Source organism: Hemiscyllium ocellatum, chromosome 2 (genome assembly GCF_020745735.1).
Source record: "Hemiscyllium ocellatum isolate sHemOce1 chromosome 2, sHemOce1.pat.X.cur, whole genome shotgun sequence".
NCBI lineage: Eukaryota > Metazoa > Chordata > Chondrichthyes > Orectolobiformes > Hemiscylliidae > Hemiscyllium > Hemiscyllium ocellatum.
Genome location: NC_083402.1, coordinates 56,347,558 through 56,368,002, shown reverse-complemented (window position 1 = coordinate 56,368,002; position 20,445 = coordinate 56,347,558). Strand labels below are relative to the sequence as shown.

The following is a 20,445-nucleotide window of genomic DNA, read 5'->3' as shown; positions in this document are numbered from 1 at the left end:
AATCCCTCTGCCAATGAAACCTCGCACCATGTGCCGCCTTAACAGCACTATGAATCCGGGTGGCAACTTTCAGGGATTTATATACATGGACTCCAAGATCCTTCTGCACATCCACACTACCAAGAACCTTTCCATTGACCCAGTACTCTGTCTTCCTGTTTTTTTTCCAAAAGTGCATCATCTCACATTTTAGCTGCATTGAACTCCATTTGTCACCTCTCAACCCAATTCTGCAGTTTATCCAAGTCCCCTTGCAACCTGTAACGTTCTTCCAAACTGTCCACTACTCCACCAATACAGGTATTAGTCTGTGATACTGATGCAACTTAAGCTGAAGAAGAAATTTACAGTGTTGATTATTTCCAAGGATACCACAGTAGATCCTGTCTTCAAAGCTTCAAGATCACTTTTAACTCAATTTTTGAAACTTTAAATGTCGACCGTTGTGATGCAGTCTAATTAAATGGTTGGAATTTAGTTGGAATTCAATTAATGTTCAGAACTACTCTAAAATTTTTCTTGCAGCTTGACATTTAAACACTTGGTTTGAATTGCAATGATTTTTCCTTACCGTTCAGAATTATATTTTCATTTGACATTCATCTTAAGTAGCATTAATAAAAAGCTAAAGTATTTGTAATGAATGATTTTAGAAAATGTATAAAAGATATAAATCAATCTGTGGTAAATGTCCAATGAGGCTAACCATCATAATGCAAGTTTGAATGAGTTTTGACCTCTGTTACATTATGCTACTTTAAATACAAGTATATATTGCTAATGTATTTAGTTTATTATTAAAAGAATTTAATTATCACTCTGCAGGCCATGGTATTATGCAATTTTTAAACACTGAAGACATTTGATGAAGTAAAGTTCTTTTTCCAAACTGATTAATAATCACTCAGTAAATGTTTTGCCAAAGAAAATTGAAAGGACGTTTGTATAATGAACAGGTGATTTATGAGTCAAGACCAAATTTAGGGACATAGCAAGAACTTGAGTGAAATTGTACATTACAGAAAACCACCTGTATAGACTTAGCAGCCTAAATACCTGTACTACAAAACAATTGAAAATGGCTAGAAATGAATGCAAAGGTCTACTGAAGCTTAAGTGCAGTGACTACATGCAATTTTGTTTGATCAATTTATGATTATGATTATTCACAAACCATCCTTTCCCAAAGCTGAAATGGGGGAGACATGTGAAATTACAAGAAAATGAAATGGGGTCTTCAGGAAAGTGATGAAGCCCTGCCAGCATCTGACTGTCTGTTCACTGGCTGTAGTAGTAGGAGTAGTAGTAGTGCTAATAAGTTGAAAGGACTGTTTGCCATCGATGCAACCTTTATATCCAGCATTTTGGAATGGTTGGGAAAAGGTAGGAACAAATGAGATCTTTCTGCTGACAGTTGTTACCTTTAGCATTGAGTGGAATTTAATCCAGCCTGCTGCACCAGAAAGCATGGCAGTTGAACCCATTTAATTGTGGGAGAGGCAATATATCTGTTTTCAGTAATGGATAAATCCCTACAGTTATGTCAAACGTGGAAAGGGCATCATACAGGAAACTCTACTACCCATGGCATATGTTCATCAGATTTATTAAAGAGACAATTAACACCAATTAATCTGATCCTGCTGTGATTTAGTGATGGCTCCGGGGATTAATACACAATTTTTCCATGTCACCTGAAGGCCTCCAGTAAACTATAATCAAATTTGTCAGCACTAATTTAGAGTGTGTTTTGTGTGGTGAGGTAACATTGTCAAGCACTTTGCGCCCATTTGAGGTCCTTGTATAGGGATGGAGGCACTGCTGCTGAAAATCAATCCCCAACCTTGCCTCTGACCTTGCAGTTGTACACCTGTGTCTAAGTACCCAGTGGTGACCCCTGGAGAAGGACCTGGAACACAAGTGGCACCAGCACTACTGCTATGGCACTTCATCTCCAATGAATGGTCTCTGCTTGACCAGCAGCTCTCTGAACAGGTAGGATTTCTGCCACCATCATCCTAAATCTGAGGAAAGATTCGATCCTGGCAATTTGAACCAACGTGGCTTTCCCACAGTTTCCCCAAGCACTGGGCAGAAAACAATCAGGAACACTCTCTGCTGCACTTCCATGCAACTGATTTTGCACTGCATTAAATCTGGCCTGTGCTTAGCTAAACTTATGATGAATATTTTCTTTAGCAATTATTGTTGGTGGTACATTCGTGTAATATATCTTCTATGATCTACGTATGAGTTTTATTTTACCCACTTCATGCTCTGATAAGTAGTCTTAATTTTAAATTGTATGGATTCACTCCTTTTAAAGAATATGTATTTATAAATATTGTAGATTTTCGTGTCATAACATCTGCATTCTTCACGGAAAGCATATTATATTTAAGTTCAAAAACTATAAATAATATATCTGTTTAAACTTTACTTTTCAGCAATCCAGCTGATCCTGCCCTTTGGACATTATTATCCAGACTTGTTCCACAACATACTCCCCAGATGGCAGAAGTAGGTTTTTTTTTGCTTAAAATTCTATTGCCAGAGGATTTTTTTTCTGCAATATTTTCTTACAAGAGAGTTTCTTATGGTTTTATATGTATCTCAGCTGTTTATGGTGAGAAAAATGTAATGTTTCAGGTAAATTATTTGGGAGTCACAAGGAACTTTAGCATTGTTTCTGCCAGGTGATGGTAACAAACTGGTAAGGCAGTGTGAAAGAATATGGTTTGAATGGACAGGAACAACGTTAAGGATTTTTGCTTTTGTGAGGGAGGCCATAAATTCATAAATCATAGAAATAGGCAATTTGATAATCCTTAATTCTGTTTCCTGTGTCCTCATAACTCTTGATTTCTTATTGTTTAAAAATCTGTCTTTCGACCTTGAAATTATTTAGCAACCCAGTCTTAACAGCACTCTGCAATAAAGATTGTTGGTAGATCCCTAGATTGTAAGTGTTGGAAACTGCAACGTTTTGTCTACTTATTCAGAGTTTTGATTATTCTGATATGACCTGCAATGTTTGCTGTTATAGTAGTGAAATAATAGATACACGAAACGAATATTACAGTACCATATGTACATTTGTTGCCTTGAGTATTTCCCTACAACATTCATAGTTGTAAATGTAACTGAAGTTTCCTAACCAACAAGTTCCATTCCAAACCACTCACCATCCTGACTTGGAAATATATTGCCATTCCCTCTGTGTTATTGGGTCAAAATCCTGGAATTCCCTCTCCAGTGGCATTATAGGTCTGCCTACAGTATATGGTCTGCAGCAATTCTAGATGCCAGTTCACATCACCTTCTCAGGAGCAACTAGGGATGGGCAATATGCTTGCCCACTTCTTATGAGTGGTGACTTATTTTGGAAAAAAAAACAACATATGCATCATGCTGTTCACAAACACAGAAGTATCCCACAGTAACCATGTTAATCTGGTCATCACTGGAAAATTCTAATAAGTTTATCATTTCTTGGCATGTCAGCTAATCATAATAAAGCCTACATGGTCAGTGAAGAAGTACAGTCCACAACCCAGGTAATGACGCCCAATTTTATGCAGGTAATGGGCATGAACTGTAGGTTTTCTTGTACTCCTACAAATACCCACAGACTAGAACTTTGGTTGTTAGTTTGAGGTATAAAAAGTATTTTTAAATCAACTTGGTCAAGCATCTTATGCATTTCCAGGGCAAAAAAGGTCTTTAACCTGGACCTTCTGTCAGACAGACAAAAAGGGAAAAGAGATGGGTTAGCATTGTTATTAAAGGTCAAATGTCTATACTAGCGAAGATTTAAATATTGGTGTAGAAAATCATGTGTAATCTGTACAGGTGAGGGCCAGATGGCACAGAAAATATTGGGGATGATCTGAAGGCCTGAAGTAGTGGAGATGTAGAAATCAAGTGCACACATTAGGGTATAACTGTAATCATTGGTAATTTTAATTTACATATAGATTGGACAAACAAGCTAACAGTAGTATTGTGGAGGATTGGGTTAGTGAGCATTGTAGCAAAAGAGGACAAAGTTTCATCAAGGTGGGGAAATAGACCATGACAGTAAAGTTGCAGAGAATGTAGAAACTGACTGTAAAAGCTTCTATCAGTATGTGAAGAAGAAAAATGAAATGAATGAAAACAAATGTAGGTCCTTTATCGCCAAATGGGTAGCACGGTGGCCCTGGTTAAGTTATAGCTCCAGGGACCCGGTTCAATTCCAGCCTTCCCACAGTCCAAAGATGTGCAGGCTAAATGGATTAGCCATGCTAAATTTCCCTGTGGTGTCTATGGATATACAGGTGAAGCGGATTAGCCATGGGAAAATTAAGGTTATGGAGATTAGGTGCAGTGCTGGGTTTAGTTGGGATGCTTTTCGGAGAGTCGGTGCAGTCATAATGGGCCAAATGACCTCTTTCTGCACTGTCGGGATTTTAGATTCTATGATTTGATAATCCGGAACGAAGAAAAATTATTATGGAAACAAAGAAATAGCAGATAATTGAACTCACACTTTGATTCTATCTTCACACCAGAGGGCAGAAATAACATTCTCGAAATGGTAGGAAAGACGAGGTCTAATGAGAGGTAGGAGACTTCCACGATTGTACTAGGAAGTGTACACTTGTAACTTGCAATTTCATACATAAACACTTATAAAAGTTTCTAAGTTTGGCTCTGGTCTGTTGACTTTCTGGACTATAATACCCACATGACCACAGGCAGAAATGCTCCTTATTTTAGAAGCCAACCTACATCACCAGTACTAAGTTTGTCTTAGGGGTTGTTATGACCATACTTTATGAACAAATGCAAACTAGTTCATTAAGATGTAAAACTATTGGTACAAAACAGCTGTCTGAATTGAACAACTAAACACTTTTGTGTTATGTTGTTTTACCTTTTAGTGTACTGATGATCAGAAACTGTAGCTTGATCTTCTCAAACATTTTCCTTTCTCTGTAGGGTGGAATAATTGCTGGCAATATTGCAGAGATTTTAAGTTCCCATCAGACAAAGGTAAATCCAAACAAAACCAGTACTTTTTTGTTGTTGTTTTTCAAACTAGCATCACAAATTTCAAATCTTGTATAAAAGCCTTGTACTTTACAAATATCTTAACATCTTCATGTTTTTTAATTACTACCTTTTTCCTCCTCTTTTCTAGAATGCACTTTTGTTCAGTGCTGCAAATCAGTTGGCAGCTGGTAAAGGTACAGCAGCCAATGAACAAAATAATGCATTAAAAACTATTCAAAAGGCAGTCCATCTGTATCCAGGTAAGAATACCAGTCTGTTTCAAAGTAAAACAAATCTAATGATCCCATCCTTCCCCCACTCAACTCCAGTATCTGTTTAAAATAATACTACTGTTGTTTTCTGTGCAAAACTAGGGCTCATGGGTTCACACTGGATTCATCTTTTATTAACATTTAGTTTCATCAAGGTGGGGAAATAGACCATAACAGTTGAGTTGCAGGGAATGTAGAAACTGGCTACAAAAGCTTCTACAAATATGTGAAGAGGAACATTGGAAGGCAATTTTGTAAATCCAGTATGTACATAACAAACTTGAAATCAAAAATGATGCAAAATTGGTACTATTACTGCCAAATTCAGGATATCTCAAACTCTGTGTTGTGGATAATCCAACAATGTCCTATCCTTGGTTGTGATATCAGTAGATTTTAACCTTTTGCACTGGTCATCAACTGCTTGGTAAATCTGTTATTAAATATATGTTACATGTAATGTGACACCAGTTGTCTAAAAGTTTCTTGTGTCTGTTGATGAACGAGCACACTGCAGCAAGCTGTGTTGGAATGGAGTCAGCTGAGGCAACAGATTATTGCATCAGCTAACAAGAGCATCACAGCATTGTATAGAATAGAAACAGTACATTCAGCATATGTTGATGATGATTGTATATAAATGGCAATCCTAAACCCTTGTACCTGTTCTGTTTCCTATAGACCACTTCAGTCATCTGTTTGTCAGTGTTTCCTCTCCTTCAGTCACTTGTATTGGTAATATATCAGCTTCTTTCAAATTACCATATCCACCTGAGCCTCTGCTTTCATGATTTGTGAATCTGATCCCCAAATCCTCCAACAAAACAGTTTCTATAAATCTGCAATAAAATCTGAAAATATAAAATAAATCTGAAAAGTTGGAAATTTGATCTGGCAGCATATTAACACTTTAATGTTTCAAATTATTGCTTCAGGTTGATGTCCTTTCATAAGTACAATGACCTTTCATTAAAATCTTTCTGAAAACAGATTTGGCTCAAGGAACGGTAGGACTGAATGCATATACCTGGGTATGAGGTGTTCAAAAAAGACAAGAAAGGAGGTGTGTGCTGGTATTGGTTAAGGAGAGCATTGGAGTGCTTGCGAAAGACAATGTCCCAGAGGGTTCAAGGACAAACATCGATTTGGCTAGAGCCATAAAGGATGCAATTAAGTTGTTTCATACAGTTTGTAGACTAGTGGGAAGAGAGCTGCGAACATTTATAAAGTGGTTACAATGGGGACTTTAGATGTAGACTGACTGTAGCATGTAGACTAGGACAGTGATAACACAAAGCATGGACTGGGGGAAATGTCCCTAGATTATGATAAGAAAACTTTTGATTGCAGTGTGTGACAAGTTCAATAGACTAAATAGACTCTGGTGGGGAGTTCTGAGGAAAGGTCACTCAACCCAAAACAGTAACTCTGATTTCTGTCTACAGATGCCTCCAGACCTACTGAGCTTTTCCAGCAATTTCTGTTTTTGTTTTAGATTCCCTGGTGGGACCTGGCTCGAAGAATTGTAATGGGCGAAGTCAATCAGTTGTCAGTGCAGGATCTTGACCATGTCATTGGTGAATACAACTAATCATAAATATCTTTGTGAAGCAAAAGCAATCATAGGTGGCCATAATTCACAAAGACAATCCATACTAGGCAGCACAAAAGCATAACATTGATTTCCCCTCGCTTTGAATTTGTTAAATATTTGCCAACATGTTTTTGTACATAATGGTGTGTTTTGTGGGTTATGTGGGGAGGTAAGGTTTCAATAATGCTTTTGCACTTAGTTCCTTCCTGCATTTGCAAAACCTGACTTCTGATGCATACATGAGAATAAGGTTCAACATGTCAAAGGTCATATACAGACATTCCATGGTCCTCCTTGTTGGGGTCCCCATCTCAGTATACGAAGCGCTATGCTACACTGTGTTTGATGTGAATACTGACTGCTCACATTACAAAGGACATTGGCATCATGACAAATGGATTGAACCATAGCAATTATTGTTACGATAACCATGGTGTAATGAAGATGCAGATACATTGAGGAACAAATATATTAGCAAGCTCAGGTACAGCAGCAACCTTTTGGTAACATTTTGAAAAATATTTTCACATGGAACGTGGACATTGCTGACTGGGTCAGCATTTCTTGCCCATTCTTAGATGGCTTGAGAAGATTGGTGGAGAGCTGCCTTTGTGACCTGCTACAGTTGATGTGCTGTAGCTAGATTCTCAATGCTGCCAAACAGTCTCTGTGTAAAGTTGCAGCTGATAGTCCCTTCATGATGCGAAGTAGGTACCGAAGGCATACAGAATCCATCATTCTCAATGCTGTTCTCTCAAGATGAATGAGACGCAATACCATTACAGAACTGTCATCTACTGGAGCAAGACTTGCAACCTGAAAGAGTGATGATTATCCTATCGCTTGGGAGTCAAGATGTCAGCTGTGATAAATTTGTTTGTGCATCTGATTTCTTCCCGGGCAGTAGGTTTAACAAGTATAACTGGCTAATCCCAGGTCTGGTCTGCCATAGACTCTGCTGTGGAGAATGCTTTTCATAACAAGGTTAACTTCATTGTGAGAAAAGGGTTACATTCCATCTATGTACATGTCATCTGTTATCATTAGACAGACTTGAAGTCTGCGCCAGTTGTTCTGGAAGTTGCCATGATGGCTATATCATTGTGATCTCTCTCGTTCCTGCTTCAAGGTCCAGATGGTTACTAGAAGACCAGAACTACCCTCTGAAACCGTGTCTACTGACTTCTGTTACACAGTCCCCAGACTGAGGCTGAACCGAGATATAATGCAGTCCATTCTCCACCAGCGCCATTATAGAGCAGATGATAGCATTCTTGAAGACTTGATTCTGATGCTTGGTTTTCTCTGGAGGTGTCCTTGCTGTTCAGTACAGAATGTGCTGTGTATTCCTTGCATACATTTTGCACAATTGGAATGGGCAAAGAAGAGATGTGATATATGCTGAAGAGCCGGGAGAGGGGCAATAGCTTAGAGGAGCAAAATGAGGAAATTGAGTAGAAGGAACATCATCCCGACTCAGGTGACTGTCTGTCTGTGTGGAGTTTGCACATTCTCCCCATGTCTGCATGGGTTTCCTCCGGGTGTTCCAGTTTCCTCCCACAGTCCAAACATGTGCAGGTCAGGTGAATTGGCCATGCTAAATTGCCCATAATGTTAGGTAAATGGGCAGGGGTATGGGTGGGTTGCGCTTCGGCGATCGGTGTGGACTTGTTGGGCCGAAGGGCCTGTTTCCACACTGTAAGTAATCTAATCTAATCTTTAGAATGATAGAACAGAAGCAAATATAGACTTGTTGTTTTCTTCATATTTTCTGTTGTTGAATTGAAGTTAATGTTTTCAACTGTTTGAAGGCTTTCTGACATGTGATTTCTCTCATTAAACAATGACAAGCTGTTAAGCTGCACTAAGCACATTAGGGAAAGAGTAGCATTTCCTCAAAGAACATTTTACGTGGTGTCGTGCTAAGGATAGTTGTAGTTATAATGACCATTGATCTGACAGGTGCTAATATAAAGTAGCAATACATTTGTAAATGTGAGCTTCTATTTACATACCACCTATGCGCCTTAAGCAGTTATTTCTAATTTCCCTCCTGTTATACAGAACATAAAGGGGTTATTTGTGGCTTGTAGCAATTGACCTGGTGCATGGTTGGGCTTTAAATCTCGCACCAGTGGCAGAAATCTCAATGTCCAGGCAGTGGGGCCAGTACTTCCACTGCTGCTGAGCCAGTGATAGTACAGTTGTGGATAGAAGCATACTTAATGAGTTTAAGCAATAGGGAATTGTAGGAGAACTCCTGAGAAGTCATGGAGAGAAACCTTCCAACACTCCGGAATTAACATTTTAGTTAAATTGTACGAACATTTGGCTGAATGGTTATCTATTTAAAATTCAGAAATGGTCAGATATCTGTACCAGGCTTGCTAACATTTCTAGGAGAAAGTGAGGACTGGAGATCAGAGTCCAAGAGTCTTCAGAATTCTGATGAAGAGCTTATGCTCAAAACATTGACTCTCCTGCTCCCCGGATGCTGCCTGACCAGCTGTGCTTTTCCAGCACCACACTCTTTGACTCTTGCTAACATTACTGTATGTAATTGCCTTCATGTTCATAGTTTGCACAGCTCAAATAGTGTCCTTAGCCATCAAGGCGCAATATGAATATCAATAACAATGGCCAAATATCTGCTAATAAGGCTAATGGCATCTAACACACCAAGTGAAGACTGAACTGGTGAAGTTTCTGTCCGCCGCTGTTTCAAAAAAAAAGGTTTGGTTTAACATTTTGGCTGCTAAGCTCAAAAATCTATCTTTTGCAACCTTTCGGTGTAATGTTAAGTAAAATCTGTACTAAACTCCATTCTTATGGAACAGTCCTCCTGCTATGTTGGTAAAACAACCACGATTGATCAGTCATTCTTCTATATTGTAAATGTATAATGTAGCATGAAAAAATAATACATGCTGCTGCTTTGTATTTACTATGTCTTAAGTAGTTGTGTTTATATATGGACTTTTGTGCAGATGATCCTGCTGTTTGGGCCAGTTTAATGGCAGCCTGTCACATGGAAAATACATTATCACATTTAGAAAATACAAAACCAAAACATACTACATTAGAAGAGATGTTTGTCACAACAATCACCACCAAAGGTAAGTGATTCATTTTCCAACTTTCATTTATTTAGTCGGATGCATTTAAAGATTCATTTGTATTCTTTCTTAGATATTTCCTATCAACCTGTTCAGAGTTGGTATTCCACACCTCTGCAACATGTAGGACTTGTACCCAGACGTTCTGACCCAGAGTTAGGGAGACAACCACTGTACCAAAAGAGCTCTTTTTAATGTTCCATAGTTCAGATGCTGGGATGTAGTATATTATCAATACTCTTTTGGATGTATTTTCTAATCATCTGTTCACAGATGTTATTGTACACCTCTGGAGTGTGTGGGACCTGATCCCAGGCCTCCTGGTTGACAGGCAAGCACACTATCACTTTGTGACAAGCGACTGTATAGTGCTATATAGCTATTTTTAATTAACCTGTTCAGATCTGCTAAGACACGTCTCTGGAGCAGATGAGGCTTTAATTTGGGTCTTCTGGTTCAGAGGTAGGGACACTACTACTGTGCCACAAGTATCCTAAAGCTTATATCTGGTATTCCCAGGCAGTCTCCTATCCAAGTACTAACTAGGCCTTAACTTCCATAATCCGATGAAATCTGGTATTTTCAGACTAGTATGGCCATAGGATATTGTGCTGCATATCTTAAATAAATTTATTTTTCTCATCAACCTATTCAGAGAATTTATTACACACCTCAAGAGTAAGTGGAACTTGAACCTGGCCTCCTAGTCAAGCAAAAGGGACACTATCACTGTGCCACAAGAGGCCCCCCCCAAAAAAAAGCACAATGACAAGTGGAATTTGAAGTATCGTTCTTGCAATTTGAATAAACATCTTCTGATAAATGTACGTCAGTAGAACAAGCTGACATTAAGAGACTGTCAAGGCCGGGGTTTGAAGTCTGGAGCCTCAGATTAGAAGTCTGACTAAACTGCCCAGGCCCATAATGCTGCATATGTACTTTTGTTAATCAACCTGTTCAGAAATGTAATTACACATGTTTGGAACAAGTGGGATTTGAATCTGGGCGTCGTGGTCCAGCAATGGGGACACTAATGCTGCGCCATAGTGTGAGCAGAGATTGGAACATCAATGCTAAACTTAAATGAGGGCAAAGCTATCTGAAGTGGATGGGAAAGAAACTTAGGAGCAAAAGCAACTGAGAAAAGTTGGCAGATGTTTAAGAAATTGTTCATGACTGACAGCAAAATATCGCCCAGTGAGAAAAGGAATTCTAGGAAGGAGGTAAACGAACCATGACTGACCAGGGAATTTGAGGCTGGCAAAAATTGAAAATAAAATACAATGTGGCCAAGACTGTATTGGATGATTAAGAAAGCTTTATTTTGAAAACTAACAAAAGATGACCAAAATAAATAGGGCACAAAGATAAACTTTGACAGTAAACTTGCATGAAAAATTTAAGTCAGGCAGCAAGAAATACTTTAAATATGTAAAAAGGTGGAGAAAAGCAAAAGTTAACTTAGGTCCCTTCGAGAGTGAGGCAGGGGAAATAATGGTGAATCAGGAAATGGCAAGGGAGTTGAATAAATACTTCCCATCAGTCTTAGTAGAAGATGCAAATAACATTACAAAGTTACTAAATAATTAAGGAGGAAAAGGAAGAAAGGAATTAGGAAAAAGGTATTAGAGAAACTAATGAGGCTAAAGACCCATAAACCCCAGGACCTAATGGGATGCATTCTAGAATATTAAAAGAAGGGTTCGATTCAAGCCTTGTATGTGTGGAGTTTGCATGTTCTTCCACTGTCTGCCTGGATTTTCACTGGGTGCTCCAGTTTCCTCCCACAGTCCAAAGTTCTCCAGGTTAGGTGGATTAGCCATGGGAAATGTGGGTTTATGGAAATAGGACAGGGACCAAGGTCTGGGCAGACTCAATGGAATGGGCCAAATGCCGCCTTTCCACACTGTGTAGAAATTCTCTGAATCTATGTAGCTACAGAGATAGTGGGTGCACTGGTAGAAATTCTTAGATACTGAAAAAGTCTCAGAGATTGGAAAACTGTCTGTCTAACACCTTTGTATAAAAATAGAAGGAGACAAAAAAAAAGGAGGTAACTATCAGCCAGTTAACTTCAGGTCTGTAACTGGGAAAGTGCCAGAGTTTCCCGGAGAGTATCTGATAGTAGTAGAGCATTTAGAAATATGTACGATTATTGAGCAGAATCAGGATGTCTTCATGAAGCAAATGTATGCAAATTCTTTTGAGGAGGAACAAAGCAGCATATATAAAAGGGAAATTGATAAGGTACTATACACATTAGGCTACTTAAGAAGATAAATGCCCCAATTGTTGGATATGATATATTAGCATAGAAAAGAATTAACTATTACACAGAATTTGGATAAGGGGACCACTTTTTGGACCCCAACGTATTGATACTGCAGAGATCAGTGCCACATTTACTTGCTATAAACATTTCTGATTTGGAAGACATAAATGAATGTACTGTAGCCAAGTTTCTGGATGACACAAAAATGGGTGTAAAGGCAAGTGATGAGGATGACCATAAGAAATGACAGAAGGATATAGACAGGTTTAGCAAATAGGCAAAAACTTGCCAAATGGAATATAATGTGGGGATATGTGACTTTGCAGATTTTAGTAGAAAGAGTAGAGTGAATATTAGTTAGAAAGCTACAGCACAGAGGAATTTGGGGGTTTTGTGCATAACTCACAAATAGCATCCAAGTTCAGGTAATAAGGATGTAAAAATGGAATGTTTCTGTTCATTTCTAAGGAAATAAAGTATAGAAGTAGGGAGATTTTGCTAAATCTATTCAGACTACAGCTGCAATACTATGAATAGTTTTGGGTCCCTTATCAAAGGAAAGGTATACTGGTGTTAGAGGCAGTCCACAAAATTTTCACAAGGTTGATCCTGGGTATCGAGGGACCGTCTTGTGAAAGAAGGTTGAATAAGTTGGGTCTGTACACATTAGAGTTCAAAAGAATGCAAAATGGCCTTACTTAAACTTAATAGATTCTTAAGGGATTGATAGGGTAGATGTAAAAAAGTAGTTTTCTTTTGTAGGAGAACCAGAGGCCATAATCTCAGAATTATGGATCATCTATTTAGGATTAAGATAAGGAATTTCTTCTGACAGTTATGAATTCCATGCAGTTCTTTGCCCCACAAGTCTGTTGAAGCTTGACATAAAGTACATTTAAGGGTGAGAACTAACTTTTCAATCAGAAAGGGAATTAAGGGGTTGAAGAAAAGGTAGGAAATTGGATCTGAGGATTATCAAATCATCCGTAATCTCATTGGATAATGGAGCAAACTTGGTGGCTGAATGGATGTCTGGTCTTCAACCCAATTTATCAGTAAATTGCTTGCTTGACCATCATGTCATTATTTACCCCTGCTGTTACCTCACACAGTTTCTTGAAATATTATTAATACTTTTATAACCTTATGATTTGACTTATCCAGGTCAATCTATGACTTCTTCCCACTGTGCCAGCTAGTCAGAACATATATAATATTTTCAGTTGTCTTACATTTGCCTGTTACATCAGTGTTATTGGTTGCTTCTGTGCTGTTTTTCAGGGAGTACTGTACTCTTGAGTTATATAATTTTAATATTTGTGTTATCCTATAGTTGAAGCAGAGAAGACCATGCCAACTCCTTATCTTCAATCCATAGAGAACTGGTCTCTGCAACAAGCTGCAACTGGATTAAAAGAAGAGGGCAGGCACTCTGAAGCTGAAGCCTTTTGCACTAAAGTACTGTCTGAATCAAAAAGCAGTTTTATTTATGCAATTATTTATTTATGCAGTTTATTTTATTACCTGCAATGTGATTGACGATATTAATAATCTTAGACCAAAGAAGCCAAAAAGTTCTTATACAATACATTTTTTATTAAAACACAAAATTTCTTATAAATATATGAAGTTTCAGTTCTAGAAACTTAATATGTCCTAACATATATTAAGTATATTTTTAATATCTCTATAATATGCTAATGACATTGTTTTATGATTTGGTGTAACAACAAAAACTTGGATGCATTTTAATGTTAGTACTGTAGTGTATCATAGAATTCGGGAACTGTATGCACCTATGCCACAAGCACTTTCTTTTCTGTCTCACCTTTATTATTTAGGTTCTGAAGAGGCACCCAGACCATCCCATGGTGTTCCTGTTGCTGAGACAGGTTCAATGTGAACAGCTGTTACTTTCACAGCAACGACTTCCAGATCCAGTTTTAGAAGAACTGAAAAAGGCAGTGATGTCAAACTTCACCTCGGTGACAGCTTGGCATGTAAGTTTTATTTGTGCTTGTATCTTGTAGTAGTTTTTTTTTTAAGTTTGACTTGTGATTTAGGTTGTCCAAGCACTAGGTTTCATGTCAATAATTTTAACAATACTTACATTTTTATGATTTGGAGATGCCGGTGTTGGACTGGGGTGTGACAAAGTTAAAAATCACACAACGCAAGGTTATAGTCCAACAGGTTTAATTGGAAGCGCACTAGTTTTTAGAGTGTTGCTCCTTCATCAGGTGACAGTGGAGGGCTCAATCCTAACCCACAGAATTTATAGCAAAAATTTGCAATGTAACGTAACTGAAATTATACATTGAAAAATTGATTGTCTGTTAAGTCTTCCATCTGTTAGAATACTGTGATAGTTTCACTTCTTTCATGTGTAAATCACAAAACCTTTTTTTTATGAAAAAGTTGCATTTTGGGTTAGCTGTTAACAATGGTGATAGCTAGACAATATGTTGAAAGTGTTAGCCCCCTCTGTTCTCTGTCTATGCCATGATCTTTAGCTTGATTCTAATCTTAAAAAGTGAAATAACGAAGTTTCACATGAATTCATGCAGTTTCTGAGCAAAGTACAATGTAACCCTGCAAGTACAAATTCACCCCACAAAATATATGTGTGCGTGCGTGCGTGTGTGTGTGTAGGTAGTGTCTTAAGTCTGTGAGGGGGTGCATGTGGGTGTGTGTGGGTGTCTGTGTGTGTGTTTAGTGCAATGGTGGTCACCTATAATGTGACATGAACCCAAGTTCCTGTTGAGGCCCTCCCTATAGATACCGAACTTAGCTATCAGCCTCTGCTCGGCCACTTTTCTCTGCTGCCCGTCCCGAAGTCCACCTTGGAGGATGGTCAACCGAAAGTCCGAGGCTGAATGTCCTGGACCACTGAAGTGTTCCCCAACTGGGAGGGAACACTCCTGTCTGTTGATGGGAACAAAGAACTGGAGAAATTTGGCATTCTCACTAGTAATAGCAAAGCACACCCTGGAACCAAATAGACAATATTATCACTGTGGGGAAGTCTATTATCAACTTATCGAATCACACCCTTTGACCAGAAGAGATTGAAGTCCTGAGTAGGGGTCTCAACTTCTGCCCCACTACCAAAATGGACCCGTTGGTTCTGGCAGCAGACACAGAGGGGTTCATCAGATGAATGAGACTCTGGGAATTCTTTAAAGGTGCCAACAGTGATCCCAATGAGTCCACTGATGAACTGGAACAGTCATCACAGGGATCTGTAGAGGAGCGACCAAAGGTGGTGTCAACTTGGACCCCACCAGAGGGCTGCTGCCGTGGGCTTGACATGTATGCTCAAACCATCAGGAAATGTATAAATACCAGATTCATCAGCCGTACCCACAAGGTAGAGCAAAACATCACCCATTCACAACGCAATGCCATCCAGGCTCTCAAAACCAATCACAACATTGTCATCAAACCAGCAGATAAAGGAGGAGCCATTGTCATTCAGACTAGAACAGATTACTGCAAGGAAGTGTACCAACAACTGAACAACCAGGAACACTACAGGCAACTACCAGCTAATCCGACCAAAGAACACACCCGTGAATTAAACACACTGATGAAAACTTTGGATCCAGTCCTTCAGAGTTCCCCACATGCCCTCATCCCAAGTACTTCTCTGTAGGCGACTTCTACTGCCTTCCAAAGGTACACAAAGCCAACACATAGGGACGTCCCATTGTGTCGGGCAGTGGGACCCTATGTGAGAATCTCTCCGGCTATGTGGAAGGCATCTTGAAACCTATTGTACAGGGGATCTCCAACTTCTATCGCGACACTACAGATTTCTTACAGAAACTCAGCACCCACGGACCAGTCGAACCGGGAACATTCCTTATCACAATGGACGTTTCCGCACTCTACACCAACATCCCCCACTATGATGGCATCGCAGCAATTGCCTCAGTACTCAACACCGATAACTGCCAATCTCCAAACACCATCCTACAACTCATCCGCTTTATCCTTGATCACAACGTCTTCACCTTTGACAACCAGTTCTTCATCCAGACACTGGATAGCCATGGGGACCAAATTTGCACCCCAGTATGCCAACATTTTTATGCACCGGTTCGAACAAGATGACTTTTCTATGCAGGATCTCCAACAAACATTGTACACCAGGTACATTGACAACATTTTCTTCCTCTGGCCCCATGGCGAGGAGTCACTGATAAAACTACACAGTGACCTCAACAAATTTCATCAAACTCACCATTTATTACTCTCGACTATCTGTCTCATTCTTGGACACATGCATCTCCATCAGAGATGGACACCTCGGCACCACCCTCTATCGCAAACCCACAGACAACCTCTCAATGCTACACTTCTCCAGCTTCCACCCGAAACATATTAAAACAGCCATCCCCTACGGACAAGCCCTACGTATACACCGGATCTGCTCAGATGAGGAGGAATGTGACGGACACCTGGAAGTACTCGGGGATGCCCTCACAAGAACTGGGTACAATGTCCAACTCATCGACCGCCAGTTCCGATGTGCCACAGCAAGGGACCGTAATGACCTCCTCAGGAGACAGACACGTGCTGCAACGACAGGGTACCCTTCATTGTTCAGTATTTCCCAGGAGCTGAAAGATTACGCCATGTTCTTTGTGACCTGCAACACATTATCAATGAGGATGAGCACCTCACCAAGACCTTCCCTACACCTCCACTACTTGCTTTTTAAACTACCGCTAAACCTCAAACCGATCGTTCGTAGCAAGCTGCCCGGCTGTCAGGGCAACTCCATACAACTGTCACGGTAGGCACTGCAAGACGTGTCACAGTGTAGACATAGATACCACTATTATGCGTGGGAACACCTCCCACCTTGTACATGGCAGGTACTCATGTGACTCAGCCAACATTGTCTATCTTGTACGTTGCAGGCTAGGATGCTCTGAGGCATGGTACATTGGGGAAACCGAGCAAAGGCTACGATAACAGATGAATGGGCACCGCACAACAATCAACAAACAGAAGGGTTCCCTCCCAGTTGGGGAACACTTCAGTGGTCCAGGACATTCAGCCTCGGACCTTCGGGTGACCATCCCTCAAGGTAGACTTCGGGATAGGCAGCAGAGAAAAGTGGCTGAGCAGAGGCTGATAGCTAAATTTGGTACCCGTAGGGAGGGCCTAACCGGGACCTTAGGTTCATGTCACGTTACAGGGCTGTATGAATACCATTATATCGTTGCTAACACTCTGTCCTGTTCATGTACTAATATTCTGTGTAAGAGTGAAAGCATTGCAGTGGATAGGTATAAGTATTCCTACATCGGTTTGTGGGCGTGAGGCTGGTGGGCGCTCAAGCTGTGTCCGTTATGATGCAGAGATGCACCTGATCATCAATGAATCTACCTATGGTCCCATTATTTTCAGTGGGTCAGAAGTAGGATTCTTGGACAGGAACATTGCTTTCTTCATACACCAGCCTCAAACCCAAAGTGGATTTTCTATTTCAGATTGATTTTGTAATAAAGGTGGGTATGTACTCGGTAGAGGTTATAAAGATGAGAGCAGATCTCATTAAGGCTTACAGATAGTGAGAGGCCTGGATAGAGTGAATGTGGAGAAGCTGTTGCCACTAATAGGAGAGACTAGGATCTGAGAGCACAGCCTCCGAAGAAAGGGATGACACTTTAGTACTGAGCTGAGTAATTTCTTCAGCTAGCGGGTGGTGAATCGGTGGAACTCATTGCTGCAGAAGACTATGGACACCAAGTCTTTGAGTGTATTTAAGACAGAAATAGGTTCTTGATTAGTAAGAAGATCAAGGGTTATGGGGAGAAGTAGGAGAATGGGATTGAGAAACCTATGGTGGAGCAGACTCAGTGAGCCAGTTGGCAAATTCTACTCTTGTACCTTACGACCTTATGGAGACAATCTACAAACTGTATCCTCTTTAATAACATTCATTTGATAGATTTGCAGTCAGGAAAACAAAAATGCTCATTGCAGGCATCAACGAAAGTCTCATTGAGAGATCTAGCGATCTCTGTGGCATGAGCTTTTGAATTTCTTGACCTGAAATAGAGGATAGTATTTTTTAATGGTGATTGTCAGTGTCAAACTGCAATGATGTCATCAAGCTACTTAATTGGCTAAACCCAGAGGAGTACTCCCAGCCACCAGGAAACAAATTCTAGTCTTAAATTCCAGAAATTAGCCAAATGATCGTTAACAACATTCCTAAATATGAATTTTATTTCAGAAGCTTATTGGTTGTGAAGTGGTAGCTATGTCTCCAATTACCAAACACAAACTTGATATGAGAATGGAAGTTTCGATTGTTTTGCCCAATCTGCTGATTTTGCTGTATGCTGATTTTAACTGGGGGTTTGGGGAGGATCCACAGCACAGCCTGTGGCAAAACTGTGGATGACTGACTGACTGAAATTTCAGGATTTCAATCATTGTGTTAAACTCTGAAGTTGTGGTCAAATCCATTGAGGTTATGACCATGAGGGCTGTCAGCTGTGAAAGTTTGCCTTAATGAGTATTCAAACTCATTACCAAACACAAACAGCTCGATACCTTGGGTGGATTTTTGTTTTGTTAGTATTTGTTAGATTACCTTTTATTAAGAATTTATGTCATGAAAAGGAATTAAAACATGGAACATCATTGAAAATAAATCTGTCATTGAAGCATCACTTAAATGCCACTGTTTTTCATGTAATCTCAAGCATTTATTTGTCATATAAATGTACTTGCCTATTTTCAACTCTGTACTTCAGAAAATTTTCAGAACCTGATTTAATGTTAGCAAATCAATCGTGCAGCAGGACGTCAGGTATTTGACACAGACTGCAATCGGTGCTCATTTTTTAAAAATCTCTGTTTCCACCTAGTGGCTGGCAGAAGTATATAAATCTCAGGGTTTAATGATCGCAGCGGAAATGTGTTACAGGCAAGGACTGCAACTATCTTCACAGCACGGCAATATGAATGGCAAACTGTCAAGTCTACTCAGATTAGCATTGCTTGCCCTCTCTCTCAGTACGGTAAGAATTTCATTAACTGCAACTGGAATTTTCTTGTGCACATGCTATAAGCAAAGGTTTTCTTGTTTTGTTTAAACCCTGTTTGTAACCGCATGCTGAACTTTGTGGTGAGAAGCTCGATTCTTGCTGCTACTGAAGGCATTAATAGGACAATTAATTTTAACAAGTTTAATTGTTTTCCACTCTTCCTAAATATTGAAATATAATAGCTGTTTTCTCCCCTTAGGTGATCTCCGTCCAAATTCAGTGCAGGGTTTTAAAAGTTAATTGAATATATCCAGTGAGAATTTAGAGGGCTGTGTCACATGCTATTTTATATAAATAGATGTGTGCAGCAATAAAGTATGGCTACATCCAAATTTCCTTGTCAGTAAAGAATATTCAAACTTTTATTCAGGAAAATAGAATAAATAAGCTGTTGCATGGCCATTTTATTTGCAAGAGATGTTTATGATTATTTGAACCTAGGATATAAAAGATTCCTTCTCTTCAGACAAATGGTTTAATTACATTTTTCTCCTATCAATTTCCTGTCTGTAGCAGCAACGATGAAATCCAGTTGCTCTTCCACTTGCATCAGTTCCTCAAAGAGAACTTTGTGCGTATGACCCTTCAACTTTACCTTCCTCCATTTGAAGAAGCAAGCCAAGCCCTCTACTTTACATCTCCCATAGTGTCATATTTCAAATCTTGAGCTTGCATCAAAGAAAATTAAAACTATAAGTTTGCAACCTGTATAAGTTAGTTGAACTATCAATTATGTGATAGATAAAACGGCACCAAGAGCAACTGCTGTCACTTTAATAGCACTGATAATTGTCTAATTTTATGCAACTTTTTAAACTGACCTTATATCTAAAATCATTGATCCCTTGAACTGATTTGTTAAATCTCCATACCCTCTCAATGACCACAATATCCACTCTAATGTGTAGTGACCAGACTAGATACAATGGTCTACTTGTAGCGTGATGATAACTTCATAAAGGAAAAATTGACCTGCTCTTATATTCAATACCTCTATTTATGATATCCCAGGTGTCAATTGCTTTGCTGCCTATGCTGTTACTATGCCATGCCACCTTCAACAGTGTATATACATGAACTC

At 39.4% G+C, this 20,445-nt stretch overlaps 1 protein-coding gene across 1 annotated transcript in view; it reads left to right on the top strand.

Moving 5' to 3' along the window:
• Positions 1–20,445, top strand: part of skic3 (SKI3 subunit of superkiller complex) — a 115,694-nt gene that overhangs the window by 90,041 nt on the left and 5,208 nt on the right. The window contains exons 32-38 of the mRNA XM_060844228.1: positions 2,448–2,520; positions 4,984–5,037; positions 5,186–5,297; positions 9,891–10,019; positions 13,625–13,749; positions 14,133–14,291; positions 19,185–19,337. Coding sequence (XP_060700211.1) covers positions 2,448–2,520; positions 4,984–5,037; positions 5,186–5,297; positions 9,891–10,019; positions 13,625–13,749; positions 14,133–14,291; positions 19,185–19,337 — 805 coding nt within the window. The remainder of the gene's footprint in view (positions 1–2,447; positions 2,521–4,983; positions 5,038–5,185; positions 5,298–9,890; positions 10,020–13,624; positions 13,750–14,132; positions 14,292–19,184; positions 19,338–20,445) is intronic.